The 18,984-nt window shown below is 36.0% G+C and overlaps 2 protein-coding genes across 4 annotated transcripts in view; one reads left to right on the forward strand and one right to left on the reverse strand.

Annotated features, from left to right (window-relative positions):
* Positions 1-2,009: 2,009 nt before the first annotated feature.
* Positions 2,010-10,286, reverse strand: LOC105453957 (KH domain-containing, RNA-binding, signal transduction-associated protein 3-like). 3 transcript variants are annotated; one of them, XM_011696256.1, is made up of 11 exons: positions 10,195-10,286; positions 9,287-9,786; positions 8,527-8,648; positions 7,469-7,585; positions 7,057-7,372; positions 6,250-6,367; positions 5,490-5,603; positions 5,126-5,202; positions 4,053-4,149; positions 3,830-3,953; positions 3,295-3,566 (listed from the first exon to the last, which is right to left on the reverse strand). In XM_011696256.1, the coding sequence occupies exons 2-10, from the start codon at positions 9,486-9,488 to the stop codon at positions 3,857-3,859; spliced, it is 1,260 nt and encodes a 419-aa protein (XP_011694558.1). In that variant the 5' UTR covers positions 9,489-9,786; positions 10,195-10,286; the 3' UTR covers positions 3,295-3,566; positions 3,830-3,856. The 3 variants fall into 3 exon arrangements, with proteins under 3 accessions (XP_011694559.1, XP_011694558.1, XP_011694560.1); XM_011696258.1 differs by lacking the exon at positions 10,195-10,286 and adding an exon at positions 9,051-9,219 and having other exon boundaries at positions 9,287-9,372; XM_011696257.1 differs by lacking the exons at positions 3,295-3,566; positions 3,830-3,953; positions 4,053-4,149 and adding an exon at positions 2,010-2,101.
* Positions 10,287-10,521: 235 nt separating this feature from the next.
* The window catches only part of LOC105453956 (2-oxoisovalerate dehydrogenase subunit beta, mitochondrial), a 9,035-nt gene continuing 572 nt past the window's right edge, over positions 10,522-18,984 (forward strand). Inside the window, exons 1-7 of the mRNA XM_011696255.1 lie at positions 10,522-11,131; positions 12,196-12,273; positions 13,076-13,278; positions 13,636-13,791; positions 14,523-14,694; positions 16,305-16,450; positions 18,707-18,793. Of these exons, the coding sequence (XP_011694557.1) occupies positions 10,984-11,131; positions 12,196-12,273; positions 13,076-13,278; positions 13,636-13,791; positions 14,523-14,694; positions 16,305-16,450; positions 18,707-18,793 (990 nt within the window). The 5' untranslated portion in view covers positions 10,522-10,983. The remainder of the gene's footprint in view (positions 11,132-12,195; positions 12,274-13,075; positions 13,279-13,635; positions 13,792-14,522; positions 14,695-16,304; positions 16,451-18,706; positions 18,794-18,984) is intronic.

Raw genomic sequence — 18,984 nt, forward strand, 5'->3', positions numbered from 1 at the left:
CCCCCCCAAAAAAATGTAATATTACCAATCAATTAGTTAGAAAATTTTACATTGGAAAACACACGTTTTGCTTTAAATTTGCCTTTTATTTTCAGAAGATATAAAATTTTAAAAACGCTTGGTGCGAAAATTCGCACTCAGGTGTTCTTTACGGATGTTCAAAAGAGATATAGCCTTTACGGGTTAATGTGACATTCACACAAAGGATGAGGCTCTTGAGAAGATCTCGCCCCCTTACATATTCTTACATTTATCCGAGTTTGTGGATAAATACCTTACGAAGACTTCCCTGTACAAGCGAATTCCTCGAGTACTCGCACGGGATTTACGTGAATTCCCGCGTAGCTTGCCCTTACAGCGGAGCCGCCTTTGCACTGCGCAAAGCGTAAGACACAGTTTTGTAAATGTTAAAACGCATTCCAATCTTCAAATCTGGCGCGTCTCCGATATATTCTGTACTTCTTACATAATTTCACATTTATACGCCATATTTTGCAAATAACGCAATTCTTCATTAATAATATAGCACGTTATTAATTCAGAAGAACATCTGTTGTGAGTGATCAGCAGCGTGACCTTTTATCACGCGCGCCTTTTTATCTTGTAGCAATTCGATTGCGCGGCAGGAAAAAATTTTGCGTTAGCGAGTATAGTTATTAAAGACCGCTCTGCTGATCATCGCCTGATGTACCGAAACATCAACATGCACAGAAACAATTCGGTATATTGTGACATTGTTCTGAATAAAATGACGCATACGAGATAAGTGACGTAATAATGATGGTAATATTATTATGCAGAGTGCGGCGAAAATCAGCAGCATGCGTTTCAACAGGTACAAGATGCGTGGACGTACCAACGCGACCCTCGGTTGCACTTTAAACGAACGAATATAACGAAGCATCTTTTACGGCTCCCGGTTCATATTGCAAAGGGATTAGTTAGGAAAAAGTTAGGGAAAAGAAAAAAAAACTCGGCACCTTATTTTCACTCACAACTACTTAGATGCGACTTGTTAGAAGAGCTAAGGAACTCCCGTAAATTAATACTTATTTATAACCCTTAGGACGGCCGTAGAAATACGTTTTTCTACCAGAATTTCTGTGCCAACTGCAAAGAATGTTGTAGATGATTTTTTTGTTTCAAGTTGAAGCATCATTCTAATCTTGTAAGATACTCAGATATATCTTTATTAAATATATTTGAATTTCGTAGTATATTATATTCTGATATTGATTATACAGTTCATTTTTGTATATTGGTGTGTGATAAATAAATAAGAATATTGTTTCTAAGCAATACCCCGATAAAATGATTACCTATTACATTATAATTAACTATGACTACTTGTTATATTATGATGATAAGGATAATATATAGTAAGGAACAAGAATTGCCATTGATTTTGTAGTTTGTTTTATTGATATAATTATTAACACAATTATATTAAAGAGTAAGATTTAGGAGATTAAAGCACAAACAAAATAATATAAAATATATGTAAAATAATATCTTTTTAAGTCCTTTCTAATTTCGTTTATTTTTTTTTTAAATAAACGCTAATTATAATACTTCATAATTATAAAATATAAAAGTCATTGAATATTTTTAATACTTTTAATATTTGTTTTATTTAAAAAATTAATTACGTATAAAGGATCGAATTATAATAATTATAATGAATTATGAAAATTATAATAATTTTTTAAATTTATTTAAAACATACTAATTCCTTCGTCTTACATAAATTATATAAACTTATAACAGATAAAAATAATAACAGAAGGCAAAATGCATGAAATAAAATAATAATTGCTATTTTAATTATAATAACGTTAATTAATACTTATTATACAACTATTATTTTCGGACTGTTATTTAAAAAAATTATATATCGCTTATTTTTAAGCAAGCATAATAAAAAAAAAAAAAAGAAATCGTTAAATCAGACTTTTACATCTTTCATATTTGCAGCAAATAAAATATAAGTGCATACTCACGTCATATTTAAGTGTACTCGTCGCACTTCAAAGTCCATCACGATTAATGTGATTCCCATACAATCTTCATGATCGAAGACCTTCATCTTTCTTTTACCCACCTATGTGAAATACATGAATAACAACATTAGAATAAAGTGGAAGTGCAACTGAAATAATTTTTAAAATTACTATGAAATCATTTTTAAAATAAAAAAACTCCCTTGTATGAAATATTTTACATTTATTAAATTTATTTCGCGTACTATATATATTCATAAAAAAATTAGTTATTTGATAAAGCATATCTCTTTTGTATATTTTATTAATTTCATTTATATATTCAATCGAAATTATATTTCACATCTTTTGTGAAATTTTTTCAATATAATACGTTATTATATATTAAAAGTATTTAAAACGCGAACATTTATAAAAATATTTTGATAATTATTTATAAAATAATGTATAATTTTATAACTTTGCAATATTCATTGGGAGTAAAATTATGTACATACAAAAGTATGTTTATTAAGAATTATTAGAATCTTAGCTTTATCATTGGTTGGGAAATTTATTTTGGTATCTTTCAAAACAAATGTTTGATATTATTACTTCATATTTATTTCAATTTTTGAAGATTACATGTTACATGTTATTTTAATGATAGATTTATGAATTACAGTCTACATATTTTTTTTTATTTCATATGTTGGAAATTATTAGATTTATATATAACACTGTGGTTTATCATAAATCTTTGTCTATTGCTCTACATAATATAGATAATACAGACTTAATATTTTTTTGTAAGTCTATTATGCATTTATGCATCTACATATTATGCATTTTAAGTTTAATGAATAGAGGCTGCATATAATATTAAGGGACTTTAACGTCAAATTATAATACAGATAAATTCATACATCAATTTATAAATTTAACATTAAGTTTGCATTGTATATAGTTTGTTTAGAAATTATTCTATTTACAATGCAGTATTAGTATATTTCATATATTTCAATATATCGAAACCTTGTTCGAAATGATTGGAAAACTAATATTAATATCAAAAGTTAAAAGATTAAACATTAGGTTTTTGTTTTTTAAATGTCTTGTTTAATTTATTTTCAATTCATTAAAAACATTAAGTACAAAAGAAAATAATTAGAATTATTTAGCCTCTAATTCAGACTTAACTTGTCTAAGTAATATTGAGTATAACATGATGAAATTCATAATTCTGATGTTATTTTATAGCAATATTAGTCGCTCATTCAAAGTTTACTTTGAATATTTTACTTTATCCCATCGATCTTCTTGGTCCTTTACTTCACGTAAATAATTAAATCCATCTGTGGTCAAAAATTTTAGGAAAAGGACTGAGGGAACGGAATTAATGTTTAAAAAAAAATTAGGTAATTGAATGAAATTACGAAGCAATGGAATTTTCAAAGGAATAAATTTATACCACGTTAGTGGTTGAGAATATTGAAATTCGGCTGATGTGTAAATTCTATATTGGATATATTTTAATCATGGATTAGTTTATACGTTCCTGTTTATCCAGTGGCCGCGAAAAATAATCTGAAAATTATTGAATCCATTATAAAAAAAAAATTAAGATAATTTAGAAAAGAAAATAATTAAAAAGAAAATTTAAATACAGTATTTATAACTGGAAAGAGATATGAATAGAGCGAGACAGACGATATGAGCCTTTCGTTAAAGATCTAGTAGCTTTTTACAAGAAATTAAACGAGAAATAAATCTTCCATAGACAATTTTTATTGAAGTTATCTTACTGTTTTAGTATTCGTCAAAATGGAACAATATTTGCGTATTATTACCGTGTTAGTCTTCGTGTCGCCGATCGATTAAGGACGATTTCTTTCGTTTATCGGTTTCTGCATAGTGGGCATCATAGGCCGCCGTACATTAGGAAGATTACCCACCATCGGATTAGCAACAATGCTATGAAATAATAATGTCAGAAAAAAAATATTTAGAGGAGCATGGATAATTGTAATAAAAAGAAAAATTTAACGGATGATTTTTTTCATAGGTGTTTACTTGGAAGGTCGTGTATATGGAGTGGTGCGGTAACGTGAGGCTGCGCCTGACGTCGTTGTGGTCTTGTAAGATTTCCAAGCGCGGCTTGACGACTCCTCTGCGAATTACATGGATTGATGCTCTTTAATTATTTAGGCAAAACACGAACGGCAAATCCTTAGTATTAGTGAGTAGTTATTTAAATTCTCAAAGACATCTATGTGTCATCATGCGACATCAATGTATATTTATTATAGTCATGCATATTTATTATAGTTTACGGCAGGGTTTAAATTTCGTCATTATAGCGAATTTATGTTACACCTATACTTCAATTGGAATTGCACAATTCAATTTTCTAAAACAATGTAAATTATTATATACATATTATCTGCTTTTATTATTATATAATCCTCTTTTTATATACGCGTAAACTGATTTAAATAAAAGATAACGTTCATGTTAAGAATTACATTAAAATTAATTTCTATAAAAGATTTTATTAAAAATTTCTTAAATATTATTAATTTTTATGTAATTATATAAAAGCATTATTTGATTTCCGAGATTTATTCACTTCGTAATTATTAGGGGTTTAAAAATATTTAATATCTGGCAAAAAAAAGATGTGTTTACGTATACAATTATTAATCTAAAATTATTTTTTCTTTTACAATAATAGAAAATTAAAAATTATTATACATATTTAGCAATTTTAGCATTTAATGCATTCCCATGGAAGCTTTCAATAGTTTTGTTTTAAACATATGAACATTATGTGCTTTATTAATGGCGTTTCTACAGTAATTGTAATAATTTCAGTTTATGACAATAATTATAAATATTTTCTCAAATGTTTATAAATATTTATATTACAAAATTTATATTAATATTAGTATGTCATAATAAACCCTGCGTAAGTATAATGAAAGATTTATATTATTTAGTATAGAAAAATTGACGAATATTCATGTCAAAATATATATATCTAATATAAAAATTTTTTTATGAAAACAAAATCAAAAGTTTATTCTCATGTAAAAACTATTTTTAATATAATCAAGCAAATATACAAATATATAAATATAGTTTACCTGGATAGTCCGAAGATTCGTAATAATCACGAGAAGAATGCGGGGCAGAGTCATCATCGTATTCGTAAGTCGTGTAACTTAAAAAAAAATTTTATTAGATATAAACTCACATAATAAATAATTATATAAAGACTATATTCAAAATAAAAATTGCGTTTCTATAAAAAAAAATTTTATGTTATTATTACATTAACAAATTTCATTTTACGTTAAAAATTTTAACGTTTGTATATATATATATATATATATATATATACACAACATTAAAATTTTATATATATATGTATGTATGTATAAGAATTTTATTTTTAAACACAATATTTCTGCATTTTATTTTTATTATCATATACACTATAATACATACCCAGAATTCGAAGTATAACGGTCATATCGAGCGTTACTACCTGAAGATCCGTGGTAATCGTAATCATGATGAGATCCAGCTCGATTTGTTGGCGGAGGAGTTTGAGTATCATAACTACAAGAACAAAAAGATTCGTATGTTCAATATAGTATATTGAGTCGTTCAATGTATCTGATAGCGACAACTTTATAATTCAGCTCTCTATGTTCTCATGTAAAAATTTGTACCTTTTAATACTATTGATAATCTGTAAAAAGTTGGTTCCTTTCGATACTATTGACTACTTTGATTTTATTCCTTCAAATTTTTGTATTTGGACAAATTAATAAGTTTTTCAATTTTTATTAATTAATTTATCACTCCGTTACCTCTCTTACAAGAAAAGTTCTCTGATAAGAAAACTGAATAATAACGACTAACGAAAGCAGCACCATAATTACGATCATTCATCACGTGTTGTTTTAATTTTTTTACTCTGATTTTATTTCTATTTTATATCTATACAATTAACGATTAATTAATGTATTTGCTTTTAATTTTCTTCAATAATTTTTTATTTAGGTATAATTAATAAACGTAATAATTATGTTTAATTAATAATTTATGTATAATTAATAGCTATCATGCACGTTAGTTTTTGAATTTGTTCTTACTTTTATACTTTATTAAACTTGTCTTTTATTTTTCAATACAATATTTAATTTGCAATTTTAATGAAGCAATTTTGTTGACATTACATGTGTATACTATGTAAACTTACTTATAACTTTGATCCATAGCAGCTCTCGCACGATCCAAAATCGAGAATACTTTTGATTTGGACGGTTGTGGTCGAACATGTGGCCCACGATTCGGCCCAGGTGGTGGAGGAAGAATAGCTAAAAAAATAAAAAAATAAAAAAATAAATAAATAAATAATTTATAATTATACATATATAAGATCATACATATACATATATAGGGTGTTCAGACCACCCACGCCACCCATTTAAAAACGAAGGAAGTGGTTTTTATAAAAAATCTCAAAAATTTTAGTGAATAAAATCGGGTACGCTCTATTAAATGGTGATATTTTCAACTTCTGATTCCGAACGAAAATAGACCATTTAGAGTAGAAGTCGATTTTTTAAAAACATGGTATTTTTTATTGCAGATTCGGGTTTCTATGTAAAAAAAAAAAAAACTTTTGAACCAAACATTTTTTCGAAAAATGTCAACTACAAAAGACTACCTTTCACTTAAAAAATCGACTTCCAGCCTGAATGGCCAATTTTTTTCGTTCGAAACCGAAGTTGAAAATATCACTATTCGATAGAACGTACCCGATTTATTTATCCCAAAATTTTTGAGATTTTTGATAAAAACTACTTCTCTCGTTTTGGCGCGAGTGAAACACTCTGGTTTGAAACACTCTATACACACATACATATAATAATCTTATATATGAAAGATTTAAATATATTTACTACAATACAAAAGACATCTGTTAAACATGAGCTTGTAATAATCAATGTAGATCCAAATGGAATAGATAAAAAGAATAATCATATAGATAACAATAACCAACCTCTAGACGTCCTAGGCGCCTGTCCCCTGGCAGCGGGCCTCGGTACGTTACCAACACCAAGATTTCCAGGTCCTCTCATCGAAGGTCTCCGATCATTCGAAACACCATCATCAGACATGGTCATCTCCATTTCGCGCATTTGTTCTTGACGTATATTGTCATTGTTGTCGGGGATCAAATATTTCCGCACTTCGGCCAGCGCGAATGCAATGCGAGCGTAAGCTTCCGCCGGTGGGGCAATAGCGGTGATCTCCACATGTAGATCGTCGGAAAGATGTGCGTATTTCAAATTCAAGGAAGCACGAAGTTCTTCTTCCTGAAATTACAAAAATCCACCCAAAAAAATAAGCCAACTTCTTTCAAGATAAAGAGAGGAAAAAAAAAGAAAATAAGAGCCTTTCTTTGCACTTACTTTTTGTTTATCCTTCATTGATCCTCTGCCCAACACCGCCATCTTGCACATTGTCTCTTCTTGCAGGCGTTTCATGGAGTTGCCTTTTGGCCCCAGCAATTTCCCAACGAAATTAAACTAAGACAAGAAAAATAAATTTCAAATTTATCTCAAATCTGTTTTAATACTGTAAAGAGTACGCAAAAGGTAGGAAAAAAGTTAAACATACAATTTTGCTCTGAAATTTTCAACATTCTACTGGTGTCTAAGAACATAACAATAAAAGGATTTTGGAGAGAAGTTGATATGGCGGATTGGTCTGTGTCGCTTCCACTGGATTTGTGTCTGCATTACTTTACATCAGTAACGTTATATAACTGTATTCCGTTTCACGCATGATGTATCATTTTATCCTTGTTTAACATTCAGTGAACAAGGATAAAATGATACATTATGTGTGAAACGGAATGTAGCTATGTGTGCGAGAAGGCATCAATTGGAAGAACGACAAAAGTTGACTAATAGACAAAGAAAAATGTGGACCAAAAGGAAGAATGTTCTGTACGAATGTTGTGTATATATTTTATGTAGGTACATAAGGGCTATGTAGAGGAAAGTAAGGAAATTGCGCAACTTTTTAAACGTTGTGTGGTCGAAGACTTGCAATTCTGATTTGTTGCATATGAGACACGAGTTTTGACACCGTGGCAGAAAACGAAATCCAATAATGCATACCGAGACTCCTAACTCAAGATAAAAGTGACAAAAAGAAAAACATCGCACATCGAGAAAGTAACACCAAATTACGAGATAAAATTCCATTCAAAACAAAGCAACTTTACTAAAGCAACTATGGAACTGAATGTAGATTAGAGAATCAAATGAAAGAAATGACAAAAATACACAGATAGAAGAAAAATACAAACCTAAAGAAAGTACCTCAGGAAAACAAAAAACCAGTCTATTTCACACAAGTGTTCGACCACAGAATGTTTAAAAAAGTCATGCAACAACTACCCATTTTCCTCTATATCTTTTTTGCATACTCCTTTGTAATTTAGATTGCTCTAGACACTTACTTTAGGATGTTCCCGGACAGGTATCAGAACTTTGACAGAGACACGAACATGTTTCTCACGATAAATATCCACATATTTTGATTCTCTCATTGGTCTGCGCATAGTTTCCGTTTTCTGAATTTCTGTAAAACGTGCAATTTTTGTTAATGTAACAAAGTAGTACAATTTATTGCATTAAATTTTAATTTAACATACTTTACTGTTATTTGTTTTCTATTTTAATTATTTTTTTTGCTAAATCTTTTATCCCAAATTGATCAATAGATGTATATAAAATTAAAAAATGTGTATTCTACTACTTATTCTTTAAAGAAATATCCCTCTTATTATAAAAAATAGTAGATTTACTCCTTTGTTCCTTTTTTATTCAAATCAGTGGTAAAATTAAATCATGATACAAGTAGTTCTTACAGTTACATTTACATGTCCCTTTAAAACTACATTTACAGAAAGATACTAAAAAGATACAAGATACTTCGACAATCAAATTAATGAACAAAGAACTCTGAGGGGTTGAATCTTACATTAAAATTCAAATGTATTGCCATCAAACTGAATTTTGTTGCGTCATAAAATTTCGCTCGTCCAAGCATCAATCGCGCGCTCGATCCAATTTGTATCTATTTATCGCAAGTGAAAGTTACGATCCACGGACGGATTCCGGCGGTCTCTCGTCACGAATGATGGACTCGTCTGCGAGATTATCTGTTAGTTAAGTTAAGGGAATACGTTCGCTTAGAGGTTATTTCTCCCGACTCACCCTGATCCAACAAACGGATCGCGTTGGGCCATTTCTGCCCGTCCAGCTCGATCTTCTCCTGCAGAAGCTCGTGCATGTACTCGCCGGCCTTGTCGACCTGGTTATCCTTGTCTTCGGACTCGTCGATCGACCTGGGTTTGTCGTCGGCATCTTCCTCCCTCTGATACTTGTACTCGCCGTTGCTCGATCTGTCCATATCCATGCTCGACGTGATCCGGATCCTCGATCGATCGGTTCCAACAGTGCCCTCGGTTCCCTCGCGCTACGGGATATCCGTCGAAAAATCCACGTCCTGGATCCACAACGACGCGTCTGTCGGAATGAATCCGTAATGGCCGACAATGCGCACACGCGCGCATCCAGTTGACGGCAGTTGATGGGTCCCGCCAGCCGCCAAGTCCCGCCGAGAGATCGCCAACCGTGATTGCAGACTGCGGTCTGCTCTCACGCCGCTCCTCATCGATTGTGGGATTCGCGAGTTTTCCTCGCGCCCTGCATTTCTATCAACCGAGATTAATTTTAATCTCGGTCTAATTTACTCTTTAACTTTTTCCTAATTCTTAGAAAAGGTAAAAAATAAATTAAACCAAGATCGACGTAAAATTCACAATTGGAAAACATATAAAATTCTCGAACAATTTAAAACTGTAGTCGATAAAAGTCGATAAAGTAGATCGCCTGCTGTTGAAATATCTATTTGTATCTTATATTACGTTTACTCTTTGCAACCATCGGCGGATAAAACTATAGTTTGATTGAAGGTATGACAGAAAAAAATTCTGATTTTATTGCGTATGAATCAGCTGAATAAAATATATAAATTGCACGAAGATGAAATAAAAAGTACAAAATGTATCTTATATTCGTTTGACTACGTCATCATAAATATATCTTTCATGTCAACTAACCAGCCGTTGAAGATTCATCATTGGCTCGGCGATCGAGAGGAAAACGGAGCGCGATAAGGACAGATTCTTTCGGGACGTCATGTTACATGTATAACCGCGTAAATAAATTACCGCGATATTAAAATGCTCCCCCTCGCCGTCCGACGGTCTCGCATCGCGTGACGCCGCGACTGACGTCGAGCATCACACCACGTATACTCGCGACGAGAGATCTAATAAGTGATCTGGAAAACAAAGTCAACACACCGCGAGGACAAAGTCGGCGCACTATGAGCGATAAGTATTACTAACGTCGGCGAACACTTATCGCGGAGTTCGTCCCTTGTCGGCTCGCGCTCTCCCACCCTCCGAGAATCTTATCCCCTATTCGGTTGAGTCATGCTCGCGTTCTCGGCGCTCCGTGCCGCGCTGGCCGCGCATCGCGGCAACGAAACCAGTTCCCGCTCGTGTGCGTGCGTGTACGATCGACGCGCGCGTGTCGATCGATCGGCGAACGCGTGTCGATCACGTTCGATCACGCGCGTGCGCGCGCGCTCGCACTCTCTCGCCCCCGCGCTCCCCGACCGCGCGACTGTGCGCGGAGACCGTTTTGAAATTCCACGTGAGGTCGAGCGGGAGAACCTAGCCGCGGAGTATCGGCATTGTGTGCAAAATAGAGATAAGACCCATTCTCGCGACCTCCTGGCGAAACGATTTGCTACTCGGACGAGCCGCAACGAAAAGAAGAGGGAAGTGGAAATAAAGAGAGAGAGAGAGAGACACGTCTAGATAGAGGGAAAGAGAGTAACGATGATTCTCGGCAAGTTGTGCACGGGACTGCGGCACGCCGGAGGCAGGCTGCTTTTGATCCGCGGCGAGATTTCCGCCGGTCACGGCAAAAGCCATGCCAGAGGGGCGCACTTTACGTATTTCCCGTGTGAAAAGCCACCCGTCGCCGGTAAGTGGATGCCACGCGGGCATGCGTTAATCATTCACCAGAAGAATTCTCCGCGCCAAGTTCTGTAAAGGCAATATGTGCGCTTAGGAGATATCCAAGTACATGTGTACGCCACATGCGTGTCAGCTGCTGGGAGATTAGATGTATCGATCGATGTGATGTATCGATCAAAAGATATTATCTCTTTTATTTGTCAACCAATTGATTCGAAGCGCGCTTATATATGTATATATACATATATATTACGAGCGTGCACGTGATGAGTTTAACTTTCCTTGCAGAATGTAATTCCGTCAATTTAGCATAGTATTTAAATTGGCATAATAGAAGAGTAATATGAAAGAAGGAATGTGTTATTTGTAGCAAGGAAGACCAGAGATGTTTTGATCTATCGGACCTCTCGAGGACTTATCGAGATTCTCTTTCTCTTTTGCTCCCTTTTGTACCCTTCTCTTCTCTTCCCCCTCTCTGAATAATGAGAATGGATGAAATGATAATTTAAAATTATTTTAAACTAGACAATCTTGTGATCATTATATGAATATATATAGTATATATTTCCTTTTAAAATAAAAAGCAAAACAAATTTAAAAAATGCATTTTTTTCGAGTAGGTATTCAGATATTCGATCTAAAATATTCTCTGTTAAAAATGATCGATCGTCTTGTTTTCATGATTCATATGTATAAGGATATATTATGTCAAGAATAAATTAAAAATTGATGAATATAATGCGATAAACTGCCGAAATTAATGATTGTTTTTGTCATATTTATTGTAATGGAAATATCGTTATATCATTACGAAATATTTCATTCTGCTTCAGTAACTTCTGAAATGACATTATTACGTGCGTTCGAGATCGTAGAGACACAATATAAATAATTCAATATTTTATTATACGAAATTTGTGGCTTTTTCCAAATATTTGTAAACCTCCTGCAAAATCCTCGAGAAATTATTTTTTAATTCAATTGTTGAATTATTTTAGGTTTTACCTATCCCAAAGTTATTTTACGCTTAATTTATTCATGTAATTACGTAAAAGAGTTATATGCTTTCAGGTGAGACTCAAAAGCTGAATATGTATCAAGCTATAAATCACGGGCTTAATATCGCATTGGAAAATGATCCACGGTCGGGTAAGGATTTTGTTCTGTGTACTTTTGTATTCTTTTAATATGAAATTTATATAGTATCTCATTTTAACTTAGAAAATGTTTTGAAAACAATGAATTTTCGAAAAAAATGTTTCAAATAAAAGTTGTAGAGTTTGAAGAGGGCCGTCAGATGAGTTATTTAGATTTTAAGTCCGGGATTCACTTTGGATTTAGAAAGGCCCAGGTTGATTTTTTCGGTGGAAATATGTTTTATTGTATATTTGTACATTCGTATTCTATTGAAAAAAAGAAGGAAATTTTGTTCCTGGTAATTTTTCGTTAAACATCCTCCAACAGGTACAAAATAGCGCTCAAAATTCTTATTTTGAAACACATTTCAGCCAATGAAGGCAAGACCAGCGACGATCCAAGGACTCAAAATCTGAATAGTTTTTTTCAAGCCCTTTAAAATATTTTTTTCAAAAATGCATTGTTTTCGAGATATTTTAATCTAATTGTAAATTAAAATGGGACACTCTGTACATCTATCTATACGTAAATACAACAGCACTTTCTCTGTCTTGATATATATGAAGTTTAATAATATATACATTTTCAATCTTTTAATATTTTTGAAAAATTAAAAGCATTAATTAAGCTGTAATAATTTTCTCTAATTAATTCAGCTCGAGAAAGCCATTTAATCCTCTAAAATGTCAAATAAAATATAATTATTCTAAGAAAACCTGAATCTTTCTTTCTTCATTAAAATCTCTCAAACAGAAATATTTGCATGTTTTGCAGACAATAAAAATGTCACTAACAATTTCTTTTAAAATTTTAGTGGTGTTCGGCGAGGACGTGGCATTCGGAGGTGTTTTTCGTTGCACGATGGATTTGAAGAAACGTTTCGGCGCCGATCGTGTCTTCAACACACCTTTGTGCGAGCAAGGAATCGCCGGTTTTGGAATCGGCTTGGCCAACGCGGGAATATCGGCGATTGCCGAGATACAATTTGCCGATTACATATTTCCCGCTTTCGATCAGGTGCCGCTATCGTTCATTCAACACATATATGTATATAATAACAGATAGATTGATATAATTATTATTTTGTAACATATCCAGGGTATAAAACATACCTAAGGATTTAAGAAGATTTAACTGTTCGAACAATAAGAAAGTACAAACAAAAGTATAACGACGAAATTCTATTCGCTTAAAAAATGCAGAGAGCGCGGAAACTTTTTTTCCTATAGCTTGAAAACTTTGCGAGCGGATCGTATGAAATAATCGCGGAATGTGTATTTTGTTTCGTCATGCAAATTATTAAAATAGAGTGTATGGATTAATTATCTTCGACTATTAACGAGACCGCGGTGTGTTATACGTTTTCTCTTACAGTTGGTAAACGAAGCGGCCAAGATGAGGTATCGCAGCGGCAGTATGTTCGACTGCGGCAAGCTTACGGTTCGCGCGCCTTGCGGAGCCGTCGGCCACGGCGGTCTTTATCACTCCCAAAGCCCGGAAGCCTACTTCGCACACACTCCCGGTTTGAAGGCTAGTAGAAATGAATTTTTTTCTTCTTGCTTTCATTTGTCATACGTAACACGCAGAGCCGCTCGCTTCCTCTCGGCTTAAAGGCTAAAGTATCTCTCTGTTAATAGCCGAGCGAATAGACAAGTTCCTTATCGAGATAGACGATTTCGCAATAAGGTCGTAAAAGGCCGCGCCTCAGTGTTTGTACGAAATGCCTGACGAGCCGTAGCCACAATGTTGAACAAGGTCTACGCTATTCCACAAACTCGCGTATAACTGTTGATATACGATGACGATTGAATTTCATTTCCAAAAATTGATTGACATGTTTACCCGATTTGATGAGGCCGAGGCGAGCGCTTCGTCACCGAATTTTCGCCATCGGGAACATATTCTTCGGCATTATAACCCTCGTTATACGTATACCTGTACCGCGCCGCAGCCGTGTAGAGCCGTGCAGAGCTCACAACTTTCCTCAACAAATTCCATGAATATTGTACGGCGTATACGATCTACGTATGCATGAAGAAAGTTTTGCCCGCACACCAATGCGCGCGGCGCGCCGCGCTATCGTACATCGCGATTACGAGAGGAGCGACGCGCGGCGCGTAATATCGCCGGCGTTACGCGGAGCCGATCAATTTCACGCTTGTTTCGAGGCTGCCGAGAGGCCACCGATTATCGGAAGGGGGATCGCGAGGGACACGGATTGTGCATTTTTTAACGAGTTTATCCCTCCTCTTCTCTTTCAGATCGTCGTCCCTCGCGGAGCGATGCACGCGAAGGGTCTCCTGCTGAGCTGCATCGACGAGCCGGACCCATGTATCATTTTCGAGCCTAAGACGCTGTATCGCATAGCGGTCGACGACGTACCCGTGGCAGATTACAAGATCGAAATCGGCAAGGCCGAGATTGTAAGGAGCGGTGAGTTCTGAAAAATTGCCTGGATATTTAAGTAATTGACTATTTGGATAGTTTCAATATTGTGTATCGATAATTTGTGTTCGATACACGGAAAGAACAATTTTGCTAAATCCAGATCTGAAAATAATTTTTGTTCAATAATCAAAATAATTTTGTGCAAAAGTCAAAATGATTGCTAGAATATCAAAACGTTTTATAGCAATGCTTATCAGTTCTAACATTCCAACAAATTATTTTGATGATTCAATAAAAAGTTATTTTCAGATCTATTTTTAGCAAAATTTTTAGACACTTCAACAAAATCGTTCTTTCCGTGTACTTTTCAAATTTGTAATTTATACACAGTGCGATCTGTAAGTATTGTGACAAAAATCACAAATAAAATAAAAATCACGTCTGAAAAGTAATTTGAATATTTTTTGTTTAAAATAGGATTTTTTCATATAGGAGTTTCTTTATAATCAATACACTGCACTCTGCTCTTCTCATTTTTTTCAATCTTTGCGTCGCCGTTGAACGATTGAGTACTTCTTTTGTAATTGTCTTCTGATGTTGGTCGGATTTCTATTGTCGAATAGCCAAACAAAAATGCCGTAATAATCTTGTATCATTTATCCTATCTGATTTGTTTCCCACTGATCATTGTATCATCTATCTCATCTGATTTGTTTCCCACTGATCATTTCTTGTTTTCGAAACTGAAATTGAAATGCCATAAATTCGATATTCCAGAAATTCAAGCTGCTATGACAATTGTGGTCGATTAACTGAAAACAATTACGAAAGAGGGATCACTCAATGGTGATGCAAAGATTGAAAATAAGAACGGAACGATGAATCGATTCTAAAGAATTCTATTTTGAATTAAAAAATGTTAAAAATATCTTTTTAACATATTCTTTATCTTAGATGAGTTTTATTTTAAAATTTCTGGACCGCACTGTATATACGTAAGTTATATATACAATTTATATATACGTAAGAAATAACTGCTATATTGCTTTACATAACTTTATGTGTGAAAACTGCTCCCTTTTCTTCGAAACTAATTTCAACAAACTAATCAACAGTATTTTATCATTTCCGATTTTAACGACGTTAATTGAGAACGACGATTTTACTTTCGAGTTCTTTTAACACGACGTATTTATAATTAGTATTATTAGAAATTCTCGGATCTTCGGGCTACGCGGAAATGATTATGCACTATGAATAAATATTCGCGGTTGTAAAATCATTCTTCGGGGAAATGTTTAGAGCGTACGACCGGCTCTTGTCACATATTACATTATTCGCGGTACGTGCGTCATCGAACGAAATATAAGGCGTTGTTTGAAGTCGTAGAAAGTTACTATTCTCGAGACGCGAGAAGCGAATATAATTTATCGAGTGCGATCGCACGTCCTTTTATATCGCCGGAGCGGAGCGCGGTCTGCACATCTCTCTCGCCCGTTGTGACCGGTCCTGGAAACAGGATATACGGGCGCTGAGAAAAAAAAAACACGCGCTTTCATCGGCGACGAGAGCGATTGCAGCGTCTGTGCGTATACGTAACGTATACTCTCGAGTATAGGTACACGAATGCATCTGTGGCTTTCTTTGTCGCATAGGTGACGCCGTGACACTCGTGGGCTGGGGCACTCAGGTGCACGTACTGCTGGAGGCGGCCGACCTGGTCCAGGAGAAACTCGGCGTGTCCTGCGAGGTGATAGACCTCGTCTCCATTCTACCTTGGGACACGGAACTCGTGTGCAAGGTGGGCAATAACGGCCGTCGTTATTACGACCGTTTCCTTGAGAAAGACCGAGATCGATTTCGCTCGAGGCGAGAAGCCTTTAAAGACGCACACCTATCGCTCGCGTTCTCTCCGCGTTGCCGTCGCAACGAATCTCTCATACGCGCGTTCCTCGTGTTAGTTAACGTCGAATTTCAAGGGCCGCGAGATCTCCTTGCCATTCCATTCCCTCGGTTTTAACGAGTCGAGACTTCGAGACGACGTCACGACCGTGAACGCCGAAATGCCCGTTCCGACGTATATATATAGAGAATCGCATATATACGCCTACGCGAGGTACGAGAGACGCAATTGAGAGGTCCCTTTCGCGCCATTTGTATGCGTCGTTGGAAACGTCGCGGGAACGTCGGGATAGCGCGGAAAGGAAATATCGAGGTTTAAACCCCTCGTTTCTCTTCCCGCCGCCGCGACGAGAATTCGCCGTCATCATGTCGCGGCGCGCGTTGTTCCCGCGATCGGGTGAAGTCTTGGTATATAATGTATCGCGATTCGATCTTCGCGCGACGCGAACGTGACGCGACACTCTGTCGCGTCGTTTCATCGATGACAGGCGGATGCGCGTCGCGTCCGAAGCAAAACGATCGAGAAGCGGTCGTGGTGCCGAACGAAGTCGCCGACCGCTCGCATGAGCTCCCTCCCCGATGGATTACGATACACATGGATTTCCATAGACGCTAATATCGCGTTGATTTATGCTAATCGATCGCTGGTCGCTTAATGATATGCTCGATCGTGGATTCCACCGCGGCTTGCAGATCGCCGCTATATTATATTATACACCGTGCGTGTGTGATGCGCGCAAACGTACACACACACACACACACACACACACACACACACACACACACACACATATGTGCGCGCGCACACATGACGAGGTGATCGTAATTGAAAACCCGTTTCGCCGCCAATTTCGATACAGTCGCGGGGATTCGCCGTCTTGTCTACTCTCCGACGTGCCTGCCTGCGAAACGCGCGCCGCGCGATTTCGCAACGAGACGAACTGCTCTCGCAAGGAACAAAATCCTGACGCGCCGCTTCGGCTCGAGAAACCTCCATGCGGAACTGTTAGAATCGCGCGATTTAATTCGATTAAAAATTAATGACTTGTAGATACAAGAAATGTGGAATGATGGATTGACATCGTATGCGATTAATTAACCAACACGAATTGTTCCAATTAGAATTTTGTTTTCAATAGCAATTTTTGACATCTTACTAACAGGTCCAAGAAAAAAAACCCAGCTTTTTTTAAACGATTTAACAAACTATTAAAAGACACGGTCGTATTTCGACGTTAAAGCGCGAGACTGGATCGTGTCCATTTACGCGAGCCGGCGCGGCGCAACGAATTGCCGTGCACCCGAGATTATCGATCTCAATAATGGCTGTTAATTATTACGTAGTACATCACAGACTAGATATATGTATAAAGATCCTTTTAATAGTTTACTTTTATAAAGTAAAAGGGAGATACACAATTAATAACGTCGTCGACTTCCTTCAAACGCAAAGTTAATTTACGTTAATTCTCCTTAGGCGTTTGAAAGGGATTGAACGTTACGAGGAAGGGGCAATAATTCAAACGCTTACCGTGACAGCCAGGCGCCCGTTAATAAAGGTTAATAGTGGACATGCAGAAACCCATAAATATCAATCCGATAAATATATAGAGACGTATGCCTTTCTGCGGGGTGTATCCGTAACGAAAGATTGTAACTCCTGAAAGTTGCAGGGAAGGTCGGCGCGCGATTCGAAAATGTCATAGGAACCTGTATTCAGCGTTCAGTCGCGCTTATCTATCTAGTTACCTTTGTCAATGATTTACAACGGGACGGGCCCACACATATGTACACGTATATATAATACGCATATATACAATACGCAGGTGTGCCTCCGCCGCGTATCCCGATCGCGGCGCGGCCGCGTTCCCGCGCGCGTCGTATCTCTGCACAACGTCGAATCACGTCGTGTAGACCTGTATTTGATAGCCGTTACAAAACGGCTCCGTGCCGTCATCGGCGGCGTCGTTAATGCGGCCGCTTAGCGCATCAGCCCGTTGCATGCGAAGTTATTATTGTATCCGCGATGTGGGACGGGACGTAAATCACGCGCGAATTAAACCTCGGCGACCGGCCGACCGATAATAAATTACCATATATATATGTATATACATCCGTGATACGGTGTACTGTGTTTAATGTTCGATTGTTGCAGTCGGCGAGGAAAACCGGACGCGTGATCGTTGCCCACGAAGCGCCGATGACGAATGGATTTGGGGCGGAGATAACCGCGATCATTCAGGTAAGGTCCCACACCCCGTGAAAATCCTCTTCGGCGGCAGCGATGAAATTATCCTTATTGCGCAAGCAAGGAACGGAAAGATTATACCGGGTTAATCTAACGCAACGACCAGATCTATCGCATGACTATTAATATGTAGCGCGTGCGATTTGCGGTGCCTTAACTATTACGCGCGTAACATTACCATCCCG

The sequence above is a fragment of the Wasmannia auropunctata genome, unplaced genomic scaffold (assembly GCF_000956235.1).
Source record: "Wasmannia auropunctata unplaced genomic scaffold, wasmannia.A_1.0 LD335990.1, whole genome shotgun sequence".
Classification (NCBI taxonomy): Eukaryota; Metazoa; Arthropoda; class Insecta; order Hymenoptera; family Formicidae; genus Wasmannia; species Wasmannia auropunctata.

What these genes read in the sequence shown, in the direction of transcription:
- LOC105453957 (XM_011696256.1), bottom strand. Translation starts at nt 9,488, where the DNA reads ATGGATATGGACAGATCGAGCAACGGCGAGTACAAGTATCAGAGGGAG. An exon ending in CTGTCCGGGAACATCCTAAA is followed by an intron (nt 7,586 to 8,526) that starts GTAAGTGTCTAG and finishes TTCTTGTCTTAG; the next exon opens with TTTAATTTCGTTGGGAAATT. An exon ending in CAATGAAGGATAAACAAAAA is followed by an intron (nt 7,373 to 7,468) that starts GTAAGTGCAAAG and finishes TTGTAATTTCAG; the next exon opens with GAAGAAGAACTTCGTGCTTC.